The sequence below is a fragment of the Symphalangus syndactylus genome, chromosome 3 (assembly GCF_028878055.3).
Source record: "Symphalangus syndactylus isolate Jambi chromosome 3, NHGRI_mSymSyn1-v2.1_pri, whole genome shotgun sequence".
Lineage (NCBI taxonomy): Eukaryota > Metazoa > Chordata > Mammalia > Primates > Hylobatidae > Symphalangus > Symphalangus syndactylus.
Genome location: NC_072425.2, coordinates 22886633 through 22903293, shown reverse-complemented (window position 1 = coordinate 22903293; position 16661 = coordinate 22886633). Strand labels below are relative to the sequence as shown.

At 47.6% G+C, this 16661-nt stretch overlaps 1 protein-coding gene across 11 annotated transcripts in view; it reads right to left on the bottom strand.

Annotated features, from left to right (window-relative positions):
- Positions 1-16661, bottom strand: part of TTLL11 (tubulin tyrosine ligase like 11) — a 290392-nt gene that overhangs the window by 175358 nt on the left and 98373 nt on the right. For 8 of the 11 annotated variants that reach the window (XM_055271228.2, XM_055271230.2, XM_055271229.2 and 5 more), the window contains one exon: positions 2976-3551. The exons of 2 other annotated variants lie outside the window; for them this stretch is intronic. In XM_055271228.2, coding sequence (XP_055127203.1) covers positions 2976-3551 — 576 coding nt within the window. Of the gene's footprint in view, positions 1-2975; positions 3552-5732; positions 6376-16661 lie in introns of those variants that run through there. One more of the 11 variants, XM_055271237.2, reaches the window with a different exon arrangement.

Sequence of the window (16661 nt, the reverse complement as noted above, 5' to 3'; positions counted from 1 at the left end):
TAGTTTACAGTCCCACCAACAGTGTAAAAGTGTTCCTATTTCTCCACATCCTCTCCAGCACCTGTTGTTTCCTGATTTTTTAATGATGGCCATTCTAACTGGTGTGAGATGGTATCTCACTGTGGTTTTGATTTGCATTTCTCTGATGGCCAGTGATGATGAGCATTTCTTCATGTGTTTTTTGGCTGCATAAATGTCTTCTTTTGAGAAGTGTCTGTTCATGTCCTCTGCCCACTTTTTGATGGGGTTGTTTGTTTTTTTCTTGTAAATTGACTTTAAACTATACTACAAGGCTACAGTAACCAAAACAGCATGGTACTGGTACCACAACAGAGACATAGATCAATGGAACAGAACAGAGCCCTCAGAAATGATGCCGCATAGCTACAACTATCTGATCTTTGACAAACCTGACAAAAACAAGAAATGGGGAAAGGATTCCCTATTTAATAAATGGTGCTGGGAAAACTGGCTAGCCATATGTAGAAAGCTGCAACTGGATCCCTTCCTTACACCTTATACAAAAATTAATTCAAGATGGATTAAAGACTTATATGTTAGACCTAAAACCATTAAAATCCTACAAGAAAACCTAGGCAATACCATTCAGGACATAGGCGTGGGCAAGGACTTCATGTCTAAAACACCAAAAGCAATGGCAACAAAAGCCAAAATCGACAAATGGGATCTCATTAAACTAAAGAGCTTCTGCACAGCAAAAGAAACTATCATCAGAGTGAACAGGCAACCTACACAATGGGAGAAAATTTTTGCAACCTACTCATCTGACAAAGGGCTAATATCCAGAATCTATAATAGCATTTTTATAAAACTCAAAAACAAGCAAAACAAAACAATATATTGTTTAGGGATACATTCATGCCTAATAAAAGTATTTTCAAAAGTAAGGAAATAATAAACATAAAATTCAGGGTAATGTCGACCCCAGGGCTGGGCAGGGACATGGTTTGGGGCAGAAACACACTAGTTGGAGATCTTGGGTTGGGAGGAGGGCTTGAGATAATCATTTTGTTGTTTGGCTTCATGGCTTACAAGTATGTTCCATGTATTCTTTTTTCATATATATCAAGTGCTACAAAATGACTTTAAGAATTGGATGGAGAGGGTCCCAGAGGTACCCCTTCTTCTCTCCTCCTACCCACACTGATTGATCTGGGGGCAGGAAAGTGTGTACCTATGGAGTGTCTGGACACCACGTCTCCCCACCCCGCACTGTCACAGCTGAATGGCCTGTAAGAATGTTCCAGCCTCATTCCCTTCCCTCCCACACTCTGGCTGAGTCCACCAGACTCTGGCCCTGGCTCCGCTCTGCTGAAGACAATTTTCACTGAAGTCTCCAGTCAACTCCTTATGAGTGGAGAGGACAGTTTCAGTGCTGGTCTTGCCCGGCATCTCAGCAGCATTTGAAGCGCTGACCCTGTCTGCTTCCCCAGGCACCTCCTCCTTGCCATTCGGTCTCCTTCTCTCTCGATATTTATTCTGTCTCAAGACACTGCTTCTTGGCCTCCTTTCCTGGCTCCCTCCCCCTCCCCTGCCTGTCCCTTAGTGAAATGGTGATTCCCATAGGTGTCTTCTCAGTCCTCTCGTCACCCTCTTTGGTCACCACTTGCTGATGAGTTCCCATCTCTGTCCCCAACCCAGGCCTATGTCTCCTGAACTCCAAGCTCCAAATATCCAATTGTCCCCTCAATCCCTCCACTTGGATGTCACATAGGCACTTTAAGTCCAACTCCCAACCTTCCCCCAACAGCCTGGTCCTCTTCCAGGGGATGCTATCCATCCATGCAAGTACCCAAGCCACCTGCACATCAGCCTCAGTTCCTCCCTGCCCTCACTGCCACCATCTCTCCTCTCTCTCCAGCCTCATCTAGTCACCAAGCTGAGCCCTTCTTGCTCCTTCCCTGGTACCCAGATCTGTCTATCCCCCCTACCTGCACCACAACCTTCCCAGTCCATACCAGCATCCTCTCCAGCTCATGTGAAAGCAACTGTCTCCTAGGGGCCTCCCCACTCCCGGCCTTGTCTCAGTGTGTTCTCTACCCTGTAGACACACTGTTCTTTGTAACATGCAAATCTGAGTGCATCTTTCCCCTGCTTAAAATTCTCCAGGGACCCTGCCCCCACCAATATCCAGGCTCTCGACACAGCCCCTACCTTCCTCTCCCACCTCACCTTCCCTCATCTCCCCCCACATCTCTGCCTTAAACCCCACCCGGCAACCATACTCAACCTCTTCCAGTGCCTCCTGCTTCCCACTCACCTCTCTGGCTTCAGCACATTTCCACCTGGAACCCTTTGCCTCCCCCACCCCTACCCAGTTTCTCCTGCTTCATCTAACTCTCGCTCCAGGTTTCAGTTCAACTGCCATTTCTTCTGGGAAGCCTTCCCTGACCATGCCACTCCCGCCCGGAGAATGTCACGTGGCCCCACGATCTCAGCACCTCAGACGTTTCCTATTGTACTCTAGCACTTATAACCCTCCATAATCATTGCTTTTTAAATTATATGTCTCTCACAACAGACTCTATGCATCAGCAAGCAGGGCCCTGACTTGCTGTCTCAATAGAACCCAGGACAATGCCTGACCCCTACTAAGCATGTGGCAAAGGTTGTTGAATGAGTAAGTGAATGAATGAATGAGTAAATGAATGAATGTAAAACTCTGCTTCACACATGTTATCTCATTTAATTCTTAAAAGAACCTTTTAAGGCAGGTATTCTTCATGTCATTTTACAAGTAACACAAGGGAAGCAGCTTGCCCCAAATCACACAGCGAGCAAACAGAAAGCTGGAAGTTGGGCCCAGGTTTAACACCCAAGCCCACAGCACCACCAACCCTGTCCCCTCCTCTGGCCATCCCCCCCGCCCCCATCACTCATCCCACACGAAGCCAGAGAGCCCTCTTGAGGCCGGTCAAGGCTGGAAACGCAGGCTGGGAACTGGCAATGGTTACCTGGAAGCACGTGGGGCCCGGCCTCCCCGTGGGGATGTCTGACTGGTAGAAGACTTTGAGCTCTGGAGTCAGCGCGATGACTGTCTTAATCACCAGGGAGATGATGTCAGACCAGACCTTCTTGATGTCAACACCTTTGGAAGACAGTCTACAAAGGATGCTGGAAAAAGTCCTTTTGCTGCCGGTGCTAGCACTGTCCGAATGGACGAAGTTGCCGCTGTGGATGTTCAGTGAATAGTTGGTTAAGTGCATAAAGATGTGGTGCAGGTTTTTGGGGGTGGGCTCCTGATATGGCTCGGTACAAAACCTAGAAAGTCCGTCTTTGGCTATATAAATCTCTAAGGGGTCTAAGGACTTGAGTAAGACATACAGACGAATATCAAACTTGAGCTTGTCGATAAGGAGAGGTTTGCAGATGTATTCCTGGACCACCGCCGGCCTGCTCTGGAGGGTCCCTGCCAGGCGGATGTCACTGGGGTCTTTAATGAGGTAGATTCCATCACCCTGACAACCACCATCAGGTTTCACAATAAAAGTGGGCTTCCAGGAGGGGTCATCGTCTTTCACCATTTGAACCTGGAGGGGGAAGAAAGGATGGCCGGCATTATATTCTTTTCCCTCTGGATCCCTAACACAGAGCAGGGCCTTAGCAAATGTGTGTTGAATGAGTGACAAGATGATCCCTGCCGATCTGAGTAGGGGCTGAGCATCTTCCATGGAGACGATACTGCACAAGGTACTGAGATGGTGACATCAGGACTGTCCCCAGTCTTGTGCTCCAGAGCGAGGTGGAGAGTGTCATGGATTGGCAGTCACGAGACCTGGGTTCAAATCCTGTTTCGCCAGTTATTAGCTACCACTTTGAACAGGTCATATAACTAATAATAGTGCTGAGAATGATAATGATGGTGAGCTAATATCATTTATGAGCGCCTGTGAAATGCCAGGCACTATATCAGGCACTTACCTAATTAGCTCATCTAACTCTCACAGAAAATATGGTTGTGCCTTTTTATGTCAGGAACAGAGAGGGTACAGCAGTTGCTAAGGGCATGGGTGTTGGAGTCAGATGGCCTGGGCTCAGACACTGGCCCTGCTCCTTACCCTGCAGCCTCGGACAAGTGACTTAAGTTATCCACACCCTTTCCATCTGTGAAATAGGAGAAAGGTTGTTTTGAGGATCAAATGCAGTCATAAACGCAAGAGGCTAAGCACCTAGAACCTGAGAAATAAAAGACAGTCCGAAGCCTGGCTGTCGCTCTTTTTAGAAGATGAAGTGACTTGCCAGCTAACGCGGGGGCAGAACTGGGATCGGAATCTAGACTGATGACTGAAGCCTTTGGACCTTCCTCTATCCTACCATGTCTTGGTTTCCTCACTTTAAAAATGGGGATATAGACACCTACCCTCACTGGGTCATCGTAAGGATGAAATAAACTAAAACGTACAAAGGGCTGAGCACAACCCAAACACGGAGCCAAGCTCGTGCACAGGAATGTTTGGTTTATGGTTACATCCCTTCTAAAGTTCATCTGGTAGACCTGAACAATCCTTCTGTCTGTTGAGAGCTTTTTGAAAGAAGATCCCATCGTCCACAGTATTTGCTCTCCTCCCAGCTCCAGGTCAGCAGAACACTCACATAATTAACTATCCAGGCACTTGACCAGTCCAGATAGTCGGTCTGGACCTGTGGGTCTGCATAATTCATCCTTGCCCCATTCCCCCCGATGCTGGTGAGGTGCTTCCTGCAGCTATGGAGAGCGGATGGACTGAAATGGCAGGAGAGGAGGTTTTCACGAGCAGAGAGAAACTGGAGGAAATGTAAGGGTGGATTTGAAAGAGGGAGCCACGCTCTCTGCAGCTTCTGAGAGCAGTGCCTGGCAGGCTGAGTTGGTGGGTGCCCCAGTGAGGGACTCCTCTCAGCTCTCCACCTTTGCTGTGTAAGCCCAAGCCAGGACATCTGCACTCTGGCTTGTGCCTTGTGCTTATCTCTTTGACCAGCCTATATTTCTAAATGAAGCTTTTGCCAATTCCTCGGGCACTATCACTTATTCTGGGCTTGTAAAAGATCTTTAACAATGGAGAAACACTTAAAGCCTTAATAGTGGTCCACATCAATTGTTTCCCCTTGTCAGCAGGATCCGAGAATGGAACTTCACAAGAGATCAATGCAAGCCTCCCAGGGCCTTCCACTGAGGCTTTCTTGCAACTGTGACCTTGACGTTTATGTAGTTATTTAATATTCAACCAAAGCATTCATACACTTGGCCCTTTACAGTAAATATAAGTGTGCTGGACAAATGGCAGTTATGGATCAGGAAGTGAAAAATGTCAAGTTTGCACTGATGGGAAATTTTTCCCTCTGGAAAGCTTTTGCTACGCCGAAGACACTAACAGTTCAATATATTATCCAGAGCAATATTTTCTCCTTTGAATTCCATGTATATGCCTTAAATAAATTAAACTACCTGGTCAATAGTCTCCGTCATTCATTGGATTCCTGAATACTTCTTCTGCTCTTTGCCAGAATAGTGCCATACAAATCAAGATTATTAATACTCATAGAATCATTGAATTTTTAGAACTAGAAGAATCCTCAGGGATCAACATCACCCAGTACTCTCAAAAGTCAAGGGGGAAACTGAGGCTCAGAGAGGTGACATGACTTCCCTTGGGTCCCATAACAGGCTGGCAGTATGGTCAGGATGAGAACTGAGGTCTCCTGACCCCACCTCAAGTTCACGGTGCCATTTTTACCTCTAAGATAAAACTGAAGATCTCTTGTTCCTCTTCTTACTGTAGGAAAGATCCTCCTAATGCATCAGACAGTACTGAGGTCTGTGCTCTGGCCTCACCCTAAAGATTTTGGCCCTGAGTATGGCCATCCAGGAACTATATCTGTAGATCCTGAGTTGGCCAGACTGCCCCAGTTTCAAATCTTCTGTCTGGGTTCCTTGCCGGTTAAAGCGCAGGTGTGATTTATAGGAAACCCTCACAATTGTTCAGAACGTGGTTCCCATAGCCACCAGACCCTTCCGCCACTACTACCCTAAAAAGAGAAACATTTTTCAGAATTCATATTCACTCTCCTCTGAGGTTTATTCAAGAATGACCCTTTCCCAGCAGTTATTAAAGTTAAAAAGTAACACGTTGGCTCTTAAAAAGAAGTCATGGACCAGAATGAAAACATCATCGATATACCTGGGCCCCAGCCTCAGCAATTCTGATTTAATCGATCTGAGATGAGACCTGGGCATGTGTATTTTGGAAAAATCACCGCAGGTGATTCTGATGAGCACTCTGTCTGAGAATCACTGGACTAAGCGAATTAAATAAAAATACCATCTGAAACCAGCATATTGAATGAAGTATTCTGCACTGGTGTTAGCTGGAGTGTGAGGAAGACTCGCACTTACGCTGGTATCTCTAGTTTTATCCAAACCTGCTGTTGGACCTGAAATCCACTACCTTGTAACGGTATACACGGATGTCTGAAAGAGATACACAGAGGAGGTAGTGGCCTAATTGCCTGGCCCTCCGCGGGCCTATTGAAAAATTTATGTGGCTTTTACTGCCCCCTAGTGGACATTTAGAAAACGCTACTGGGAAAGTCATCCCGTTCAAAATTCCAACACTACTGAGCAGTAAGATACTCTACTAAGATATTAAAATGGTCTTAAAGAAACACCACTACAAATGAAATATTATTCAGCCTTAAGAAGGAAGGAAATTCTCACACATGGCACAAAATGGATGTATCCTGAGGATACTATGCTAAGTGAAATAAACTAGACCCAAAAAGACAAATACTGTTAAGTAAGAATGCACTTATATGAGGTACCTAGAGCAGTAAAATTCATAGAGACAGAAATTACAATGGTGTTTTCCAGGGCTGGGGTGGGAGGGAATGGAGAGTTAATGATTATTGGGTACAGAGTTTCAGTTTTACAAGATGAAAAAAGTTCTGGACATGGATGATAGTTGTACAAAAATGTGAACGTACTTAATGCCACTGTACACTTAACGTACATGCAGTGTACATTTAAAAATGGTTATTCTGGTAAATCTTGTCATGTATATTTTACCAAAATTTTGAGATTAATTTTTAATTTTTTTAAGTCATAGCTTTTGGTAAGTTAGAGATAGTACTATAGTGAAAAACAGAAAATCTGGATTTTAGTCCCAATTGTTTCTGACTGTGTGATCTTGAGAAAGTCACCTAACTTTCTGGGCTTTGGTATAGTCACCTATAAAATAAAGGGGTCAGACTAAGGTCCCTGGCTTCCGCCAGCAAGCAAATGCCGAACCATGATTTATCTTGATATCACCACAGTCCAAGGCTGCGTTACAAACACACAAGTGGCATTCATCACGTCGGAGAGTTCCCGCTGTGCTGTTGGGATCAGCACATTGGGATGATCTATAAGAGGAGGAGATTTGGCTCTGAGATTTATGATGCATTTGAGGAAATCAGCAGGGCATTTGGAGGAAGCAAGCTAAAGTGTTTGGAGGGAGAAATTTAGCAACTAGAATATCAAGCCACAAAACATTATTAGCAATGAGGGGCAGGTAAGAGGCCAATTTCTGAAGAAATACTGTGTCTGCAATACCGGGGAAGTCAAAACCAGTTAGGGCAGTCCTTTGTCACTCCGGTGGATTTGCATCCAATCTTAGCAACTCAGACCTTTGATGTCACAGGCACACGCTACAGATCTCAGGCAAAAACAAGCCTCTGGTAGACAAAATCAGCGTCACACAGTGCATGCCAGACAGGAGGCAGGGCCAGCCCCTGCCAGCCTTAGGGATATAAGCCTGGTACCCAGGGCAAATTCCTACCTCAATGTTCAAGGCAATTTCTGAGTCCACTTAAGATGGAAGGCAGTCTGCAGTGAGGTCACCTAGGAAAGGGCAAGAATGTCCCGTTGGGGCAGAGTGGAAGACAGAGCAGTGAGGCAGAAGGGAAGGACTCAGGCAGATGATGTGCTGCTTCGGTGGGGGGTTATGAAGGCAGGAGCGGGCAGGACACTTCTGGGAAACTGCAGACAGTTCCGATGGCTGGAGAACGTAAGAGGTGGAGGGAGTGTGCACATGGAAATCCTACCAGTGAGATTGGCAGGGGCCAGATACCACCACCACCACCACCAATAATAATAACAACATTAGCAGACACTTACTGAGCACTTATTATGGGTCAGGCACTGTTCTAAGCATTTTGGAGGTATTATCTCACTTAATCCTCACAACAATCCTATTTCACAGATAGGGAGAGGGAGGCCCAGAGATGTCAAGTAACTTGCCAAAGATTACACAGCCAATAGGCCACAAAGCCAGGATTTGAACCCAAGCAGGCAGATTCCAGAGCCCATGCCAGAATGAATGAGAGATGTATGAGAAGAAAGGAGATGGAGGAAGATCAGGCCTAGCTAGGAGGTAAGGGCCTCATAGGGAAGGCCCTGGAATTTGGTTTAGGGGGTTTGAGCAATGTCCTAAAATGATGGGGACTCCCTGAAAGGTTTTCAGAAGAAAGCAACTTAATTAGATGTGTACTATGGGATGATGCCTCAGGCTGCCACATAGAAAATGTACCCAAGTGGTTGGATGGTCTGGGGCAGAGAGGAAAAGCCCAAACTGAGGCTGCAGTGGAGTCAGAGGGAAGGAGAGAGGTTTGGGAAATATTTTGGAGCTAAAATCGACAAAACTGGATGACTGGGAGAGGGAGAGAGGAACATAAGGGATCATTCCCCTATGTCTAGGTAGTCACAGGGAATATAAGGGGAGGAGGAAAGGCTGGGGGGAAGGCAGTGGGAAGATGATGAGCTGGGCAGAGGACCCTGGAGGGCACGCACCTGGAGAGGTTTGTGGTCCCTGGGAAATATGTCTGGAGCTTGGGAGAGAGATCTGGGGTCATCAGGCTCCCGAGGATGGCCGAGGCCCTCGCAATGGGCCAGATTACCCAGAGACAGGATGGAGAGGAAGAAGAGGGCACCTGGGAGCCAGAGGCTGGAATGGGCAGAACAGACCCCAAAACATCTTGTATTTATACTTGATCTGCAGGCAAAGGGTGGAGTTTCAACTGGCGAGGGACGTGCATCCACACATCACCAGGGCACCCAGGAGGAAGATAGTGTGGAAGGAATGAAACCAGGTGTAGGAAGGTCCCAAGGCTATCAAAGGTCCAAAGCCCTGTGCTGGGGCAGGGACAACGGAGTTGAAATAGGGAGCTGAGAGAAGAGGTAGAATCGGGGCACCTGGTGACTGGACAGATGTGAAAGGGGAGAGAGGAAAGGGTCATGGGTGAGCTCATGGTTTGGGACTTCAGCAATTTTGGGAGGGGTGACGGTACCATGAACAGATTTACGGACTACAGGGAGAGGAGCAGATCTCATTGAAGGAAAGTGGGGACAAGGAGAGGAGGAATTCACTTCATCAAATGAGTATTATTTGCACAACTCCAGACAGAGCTAATTTAGGACTTTATAATATCCCGCAAGCCCTTTACTGTTCATCGGAACCAGGTCAGGTTGTCCAATATCTCCTACAGATGATTAATTCTGATAAAACAACTCTCCCAAGCTTAGAAAGAATAAGAGCTGCTGTCCAACAGGGATGAGACTCAGACTCTAAACTCAGATGAAGCATACCTCGAACTGGAGCCCAGGTATCCGAACAGACCTCTCAGCTCCGTGGTGAGTGCGGGAACCAGGGGCCCGTGAGAAGTAGTACCTGCCACTGTGTGGTCAAACATTTTCACCACTCACTGGCTTTTGAAGAGTTCCAGTTAAGAAAATCCAAGCAGCAAAGAAAGCAACCCCGTTCGGCTTATCACTGATGAGTAACCTGAGTTTACTGGGGCAGTGGCATGGATCAGCCCTGGGGAGTTGGGGCTGACCCCCCTGCATGCACTCCTCTCATGCCTGGATGGCCCTCCCTTCCTTGGCAGCCAGCACCAACGCACCCTGGCAGTCTCGCTTCCTGCCCTTCCCTCCTGTCCTCTCTCTCGCCTCGATGCCTTTACACTGGCTTTCCCTGAACCTCCACTGGCCTCCTGCCCCTTCTTTGCCTGTAAAGCTCCTGCCCATCATCTATGGTCCCTTGGGAAGTTCCCTCTGAGAATCCTTTCCTAGCCTGCAACCCTCTATACAGACATCTTTTCCTTCCCAAAGTCTTTCTCCATATTGAGCTTCCCCATATCTTCATGACCAGCCCTTTGAGGCCCAGGAAGGAATCATCACTACACACACAGACACACACACATGCACACACGTGTATACACGAGTAGACACATGCGAGCACACGCACACACATGCACACGTACACACTTTATAAACAAAGAAACTGAGGCCAAGGGGCAAGGAGACTTTCCCAAGGCCACACAGCTAGTAGCAGAACCAGAACTATTAGGGAAAATATGTGAAAACCACAATTACTTTTGCACCAACCTAAATAATACATTAAATATTCTGATATCCAACCCTAAGCTCTTTCTACCATAATTAATTCAGGCATCTGAAGAAATCTTTCAGAAGAAACCTTGGAATAAGTACCCTCTTTCATTCTTGTTCTGAACACATTTGTTTGCTGCTATTATAAATTTTGATGCTCTGCAAAGATATTACTTTATGTAATTGACAACTCTCCACTCTATGGAGAATGAGGAAATTGAGGCCCAGAGTGTCCAGTGAGAAATCTACAGTTATCTAGCTAGAAGGTGGAACTAAAGCGTCAGTTCTGGGCCACGCTGCCCTTTCTTTGAAGATGTTCTCAAGTTCACTGTGGAGGTGGACACAGCATCACACGGCTGCTCAAGGCAGCTGGTGCTTCTGCTCAGAAAACTCGAGGGGCAAGGAACAGCCTCTCCACATGCTTTACCCCAACACCACCCTGCTGCCAATGCAACTTAATGGACTCTGCTTTTGGAGAACAGCAGCCTTCTGTGAGCCATAATCTACCCATCATTAGTGAGCAACCAAAAAGCCTCTCTAGAACACGCCCGGGACACTGAAACCTGTTTAATAGGAAGGGCCCAGTCGTACTGTGAGACTGTCCATTTTCCTCTCAGGTCCCTTCTCACACCCTGCCCCTAACTGCTGGAGCTGAGGGGAGTGAGAACACAGCCTGGCGAGTCAGCCCTACCTGGCCTCCCCACTCCTTCCCCACAGTGCAGTGCCAGCCAGCCTCTGTCCAGCACCACCTAATTCCCTTACCACGTGGGTTCTAAGCCCAGCTTGCTTGGCCTGAAGCCTAGCTTCCTAAGGGCCCTGGGTGACACGGGCGCACGTGGGGGCCCTCAGACTGCAGCTTCCCTTTACCTCCTCCGAGTTCACATACTGGATGTCTGCAAGCAGCAGCTGCGGAGAGAGCGTGGGCTTCAGAGTCAGGCAGATCTGGGTTTAGATCTCAGCTCAGCCACTTCCTAGCTGTAGGACCTTGGCCAAGCTACTTACTCCCTCTTACGGTACTATTTTTAGCATTTCATTTTATTTGGACTAGGCTGCTTTGGTTTCCTGATCATCCTCCTAAGTGATCAGATTCCCAGGTGAGGCTCATTCCAACCTACTTGGCCGGAGTCTCAGCTCCTGCTTATCCTATCCTCCAGTGCTCGCCCATGGGTCGCTGGGACCCATCTCCTAAGACTCGGCTGTTTCCTGGGTCTGCCTGGGTGTCAGCCTCTCATTTCCCAACTCCTGGGGACCACCCCATCAGAGTCCAGCCCACAGCCTGCCTCATCTCCCTGGCCCACAGCCTCATTCTCCTTCCCCAAGTCTCCTACTGAGAGCCCAGAAGACATCACAGCTGAGCCTGCCTGGAACATAACACTCCGCTGCTGAGTAAGCTCCCCTTGCAGCTAAAATCGTTTTTCCAATAGTGAGGATTTCCTGCTAATCAACTGGCTACATAATCTTCAGCTCACTTCCGAATGTATACAACTGGTTATAGTCACAGGCGCTTCAGATCACTGGGCCCAGCTTTTCCTCCTTCCCCACACCACAGTCCTATGTCCCTTGCAGTCCTGCCATAATTTACATATTAAACCGCTTTTTTGTTTTGTTTTGTTTTTGAGACAAAGTCTCACTCTGTCACCCAGGCTGGAGTGCAATGGCATGATCTCGGCTCACTGCAACCTCCGCCTCCTGGGTTCAAGCGATTCTCGTGCCTCTGCCTCCCGAGTAGCTGGGATTACAGGCACCTGCCACCAGAGCCGGATAATTTTTGTATTTCAGTAGAGATGGAGTTTCACTATGTTGGTCAGGCTGGTCTCAAATTCCTGACCTCAAGTGATCCACCTGCCTCGACCTCCCAAAGTGCTGGGATTACAGGTGTGAGCCAACGTGCCCAGCCTACACTTTTTTTTTTAATGCAAGAATATCAATGTCTTATTTTGCAACACTCAAACAAGGTGCCCTCCCTCCCAGTGCTCTTTTGGCTAAACTAGCAGTATTGCTCAATTGCAGTATTGAGCAATTGCAGTATTGATCAGTGCCAGGCAGTGCACTAGGCACGTCAATATGTATACATGAGATCTAATCCTACACGACAGGCAATAGCATTTTCATTGACTTATTTATTTGTTTGTTTGTTTATTGTTTTGCTATGTTGCCCAGGCTAGTCTCGAACTCCTGGGCTCAAGCAGTCCTCCTGCCTCAGCCTCCCAAAGTGCTGAGATTATGGGCATGAGCCACCGTACCCGACCCTGAATTTTCATTTTTAGGCTTTGTAACTAGAGGTTTCTCCCCACATTCCAAGAGCCTACAAAAAAGTGGCAGAGTTAACTACACTGCTATCTCCTTGAAGGCAGGGGCAGTATTTCCCTCATCCCTGGATTCTCCTGCCCACTACATCCCTAGCTAGCACTGGAAGAGCCTTAATGGAGGCGGACTCAGTAAATGCTTATGGGAACCTGCCTCTGTCTCATTTGGTTCAATGCTGTCATGTTCTATCCAGGATCACAGGTGACATTTCTTCGAATGCTAATCCTGGGTGATGCCAACCACTTCCTGGACTTCAGTTAAAGTATGCCCCAAAAGCAGATAACTCCGCACTCTCATCTCTGGAGTGTACCTCTCTTGGGCTCCAGACTCATACAATGAGATATGTCAAACTTGACACGTCCAAAACTAAGCTCGTTGTCTTTTCTCTCAACTCTACCCGTCCTGTGTTCTCCCTAACGGTAAACATTACCACCATCCATCCACGTCCCCAAGCCAGAGATCTGAGATCACCTTCTCCCGCATCACTCACCCCCACCCAGTCACCAAATTGACATTTCTCCATCTGAACACACCTTACAGTCCCTTAATCGTCTCAGCGTTTCTCACCTGAATTGCTGCAATAGCTTCCTAGGCGACCTGACTGCAGTACAAGCTCTGTGCTGGGCACTTCCCATACATTATTTTCCATTCTAATAAGCAACCCTGTGAGATAGGCATTAAAGGGTGAGCCACATGAAATTGTCATTTTTAGAAGTCAAACCCAGCTACACACACACCCACACGCATGCGTGCACACACACATTTGCATGTGATTCAACCTAATACTATTATTATTACCCACCACCCCCCCATCACAGGCAAGGAAACTGAGACTTACAGGGTAATTTATTTCCCCAATCACACACTTTACAACCTGGGGAGCCAGGATCTGAACATGGGTGTGTGTTCCAATTTCCAAAGGCCACACTTTTTCTGCTAAATCATATCATCTTTAGGTCCATATATCAGTTCCTAGAGGAATGCTCACAGCCCTAAATACATTACTTAGAGTATTAATACATCTTAATACTTTTATTAGAGGTGTCTGAACCAGAGCCACTCCATCTTAAATAGGATCTGGGTAGAATGAGGCTAAAACCTACCGTGCTGCATTCGCAGAAGGTGAAGGCATTCTAAGTCACAGGATGAGACAGGAGGTCGGCACAAGATACAGGTCATAAAGACCTTGGTGATGGCCAGGTGCAGTGGTTCACGCCTGTAATCCCAGCACTTTGGGAGGCCGAGGCAGGCAGATCACGAGGTCAGGAGATCAAGACCATCCTGGCTAACACGGTGAAACCCCATCTCTACTAAAAATACAAAAATATTAGCCGGATATGGTGGCAGGCACCTGTAGTCCCAGCTACTCTGGAGGCTGAGGCAGGAGAATGGCGTGAACCCAGTAGGCGGAGCTTGCAGTGAGCCGAGATCGCACCACTGCACTCCAGCCTGGGCGACAAAGTGAGACTCCGTCTCCAAAAAAAAAAACAAACAAAAAAAGACCTTGCTGATAAAACAGCTTGCTGTCAAGAAGCCAGCTGAAACCCACCAAAACCAAGATGGCAACAAGAGTGACCTCTGGTCCTCCTCACTGCTACACTCCCACCAGCGCCATGACAGTTTACAAATACCATGGCAACGTCAGGAAGTTACACTATATGGTCTAAAAACGGAGGCATGAATAATCCACCCTTTGTTTAGCATGTAATCAAGAACCATAAAATGGGCAACCAGCTGCCCTCGGGGCTGTTGTATGGAGAAGCCATTCTTTTATTTGTCTACCTTCTTAATAAACTTGCATCCACTTTACTTTACGGACTTGCCCTGAATTCTTTCTTGCACGAGGTACAAGAACCCTCTCCTGGGGTCTGGATCAGGACCCATTTCTGGTAACACTTTAAAATGTTATTAACAATAATACACAACAGTAACAACTACCATTTATGAGCACCTATGAGGTGCCTTACAATAGTTATTTCACTTAATCTCCACAGCTAAGCTATGAGAAATCTACTGATACTGTTTCTTTTTTCTTTTTCAGGTTTTATTTTGTTTTGTTCTTCAGTACCTTGTTTGTGTGTATGTGTGTGCAATGCTGTTTTTTGATTTTTGTTTTCTTGAGATGGGGTCTCACTCGTCACCCAGGCTGGAGTGCAATGGCACGATCTCGGCTCACTGCAACTGCGGCCTCCGAGGTTCAAGTGATTCTCCTGCGTCAGCCTCCCAAGTAGCTGGGATTACAGGCGTGCGCCAACACACCTGGCCAATTTTTGTATTTTTAGTAGAGACAGGGTTTCCCCATGTTGGACAGGCTGGTCTCCAACTCCTGACCTCAGGTGATCCACCCACCTTGGCCTTCCAAAATGTTGGGATTACAGGCTTATAGGCATGAGCCACCGCACCTAGCTGCAACTGTTCTTAATAATGTTACAAATAAGTATCCAAGACTGAGCGAAGCCAGGCGACCTGTGGGTCACACAGGAGGTGGTGAGCCAAAAGGCAGGGGGTAGGAAGCATGAAGGGGGAGAGGGGGCAGGACAGGGAAGCTAAGCCTACTTCAGGGGTCAAGGTCGCCAAGATGGACACCTTGGGGACTCGCCCTGAGTCCCAGTGGCACAGCCTGTGCTTGGATCAGGTTCACAAGCCCAGGGTGGGCAGAGACAGCAGTGCAGAGCTGGTGCTTCTGGGCAACAGCTCTGACCTCTAAAGAGAACTGGCTGGAAACCGACACAGCAAGAGGATTGTTTTAAACACCCACCCAGCCACTCAGAGAGCCTGGTCGGGGCAGCCAAATGCCTGCCCAGGAACGGGACACTCAGCCTGATCATTTACACCACAAGAGTGAGAACAAGATCTACTGCAAGCCTCTGGATTTCAAGTGCTGGTTTAAATTTCAAGGAGAAGCATGAAGGTGTTGACGTGTAAGGAATTACTTGTACATGCCTTTGATCACCCTGAAACTCCAGGGTGTTCTAAATGAGCGTGCTGGTTGGAAGCCAAGCTGAGCTGAGTTTTACAAAGGAACTCCTACTGTGCCACCGGAGGCCGCTACAGAAGCCACGTTTCCTTAAATCAACACTGCCTGTTTCCCCCACTTCCATTTCAATGGCATCAGGTGGCCACGGGACAACAGGACCTTGGGCTAAGCTCCCTCTCATGGGCTCCCAGGAAATGTTAGCCCCACACCCACTTCCTGACCTCCAGCCAGTCACTTCACCTGGGTGGTCATTTGCAAGGAAACCTCTCTGCTTCCTTAATAAATCAGAGAGGGACACTGAAGGCAGCCTCTCTTTGGGGAAACAGATGCCTTGACTGCTCTTCCAAATTTACTTTCCCTTTGGGGATATCTCGCTAGCCGCTACCACGACCACAACGGTCTTAGGACAGGGAAGGAAGTTTTGATGCCCTTTAATGCTCTGGACAACACCTGGGCTCCAACTCTTTCCTTAGGCCCCCGTAGCCATAGACATAGCTTTTGAGACTTTATTAATGACTCAAGGAGAGGAGAAGGGAAATAAACACAGAGAAGGGCACTGATAATTGTGTTTACAGGATACTCTCATCTCAGCATGACAGAGCTCTTTAGTTTGCCCTTAGATGGCAGAGGCAATGTTTTCCCATCCCCTGGGAAAACATCCAGATTCCCTGGAGGCTCAGCTTTAAGAGATCCCCAGTGGCTGGGTGCGGTGGCTCACGCCTGTAATCCCAGCACTTTGGGAGGCTGAGGCAGGCAGATCACGAGGTCAAGAGATCGAGACCATCCTGGCCAACATGGTGAAACCCCGTCTCTACTAAAAATACAAAAATTAGCTGGGCATGGTGGCACACGCCTGTAGTCCCAGCTACTTGGGAGGCTGAGGCAGGAGAATCTCTTGAACCTGGGAGGTGGAGGTTGCAGTGAGCCGAGAGCACGCCACTGCACCCCAGCCTATCAACA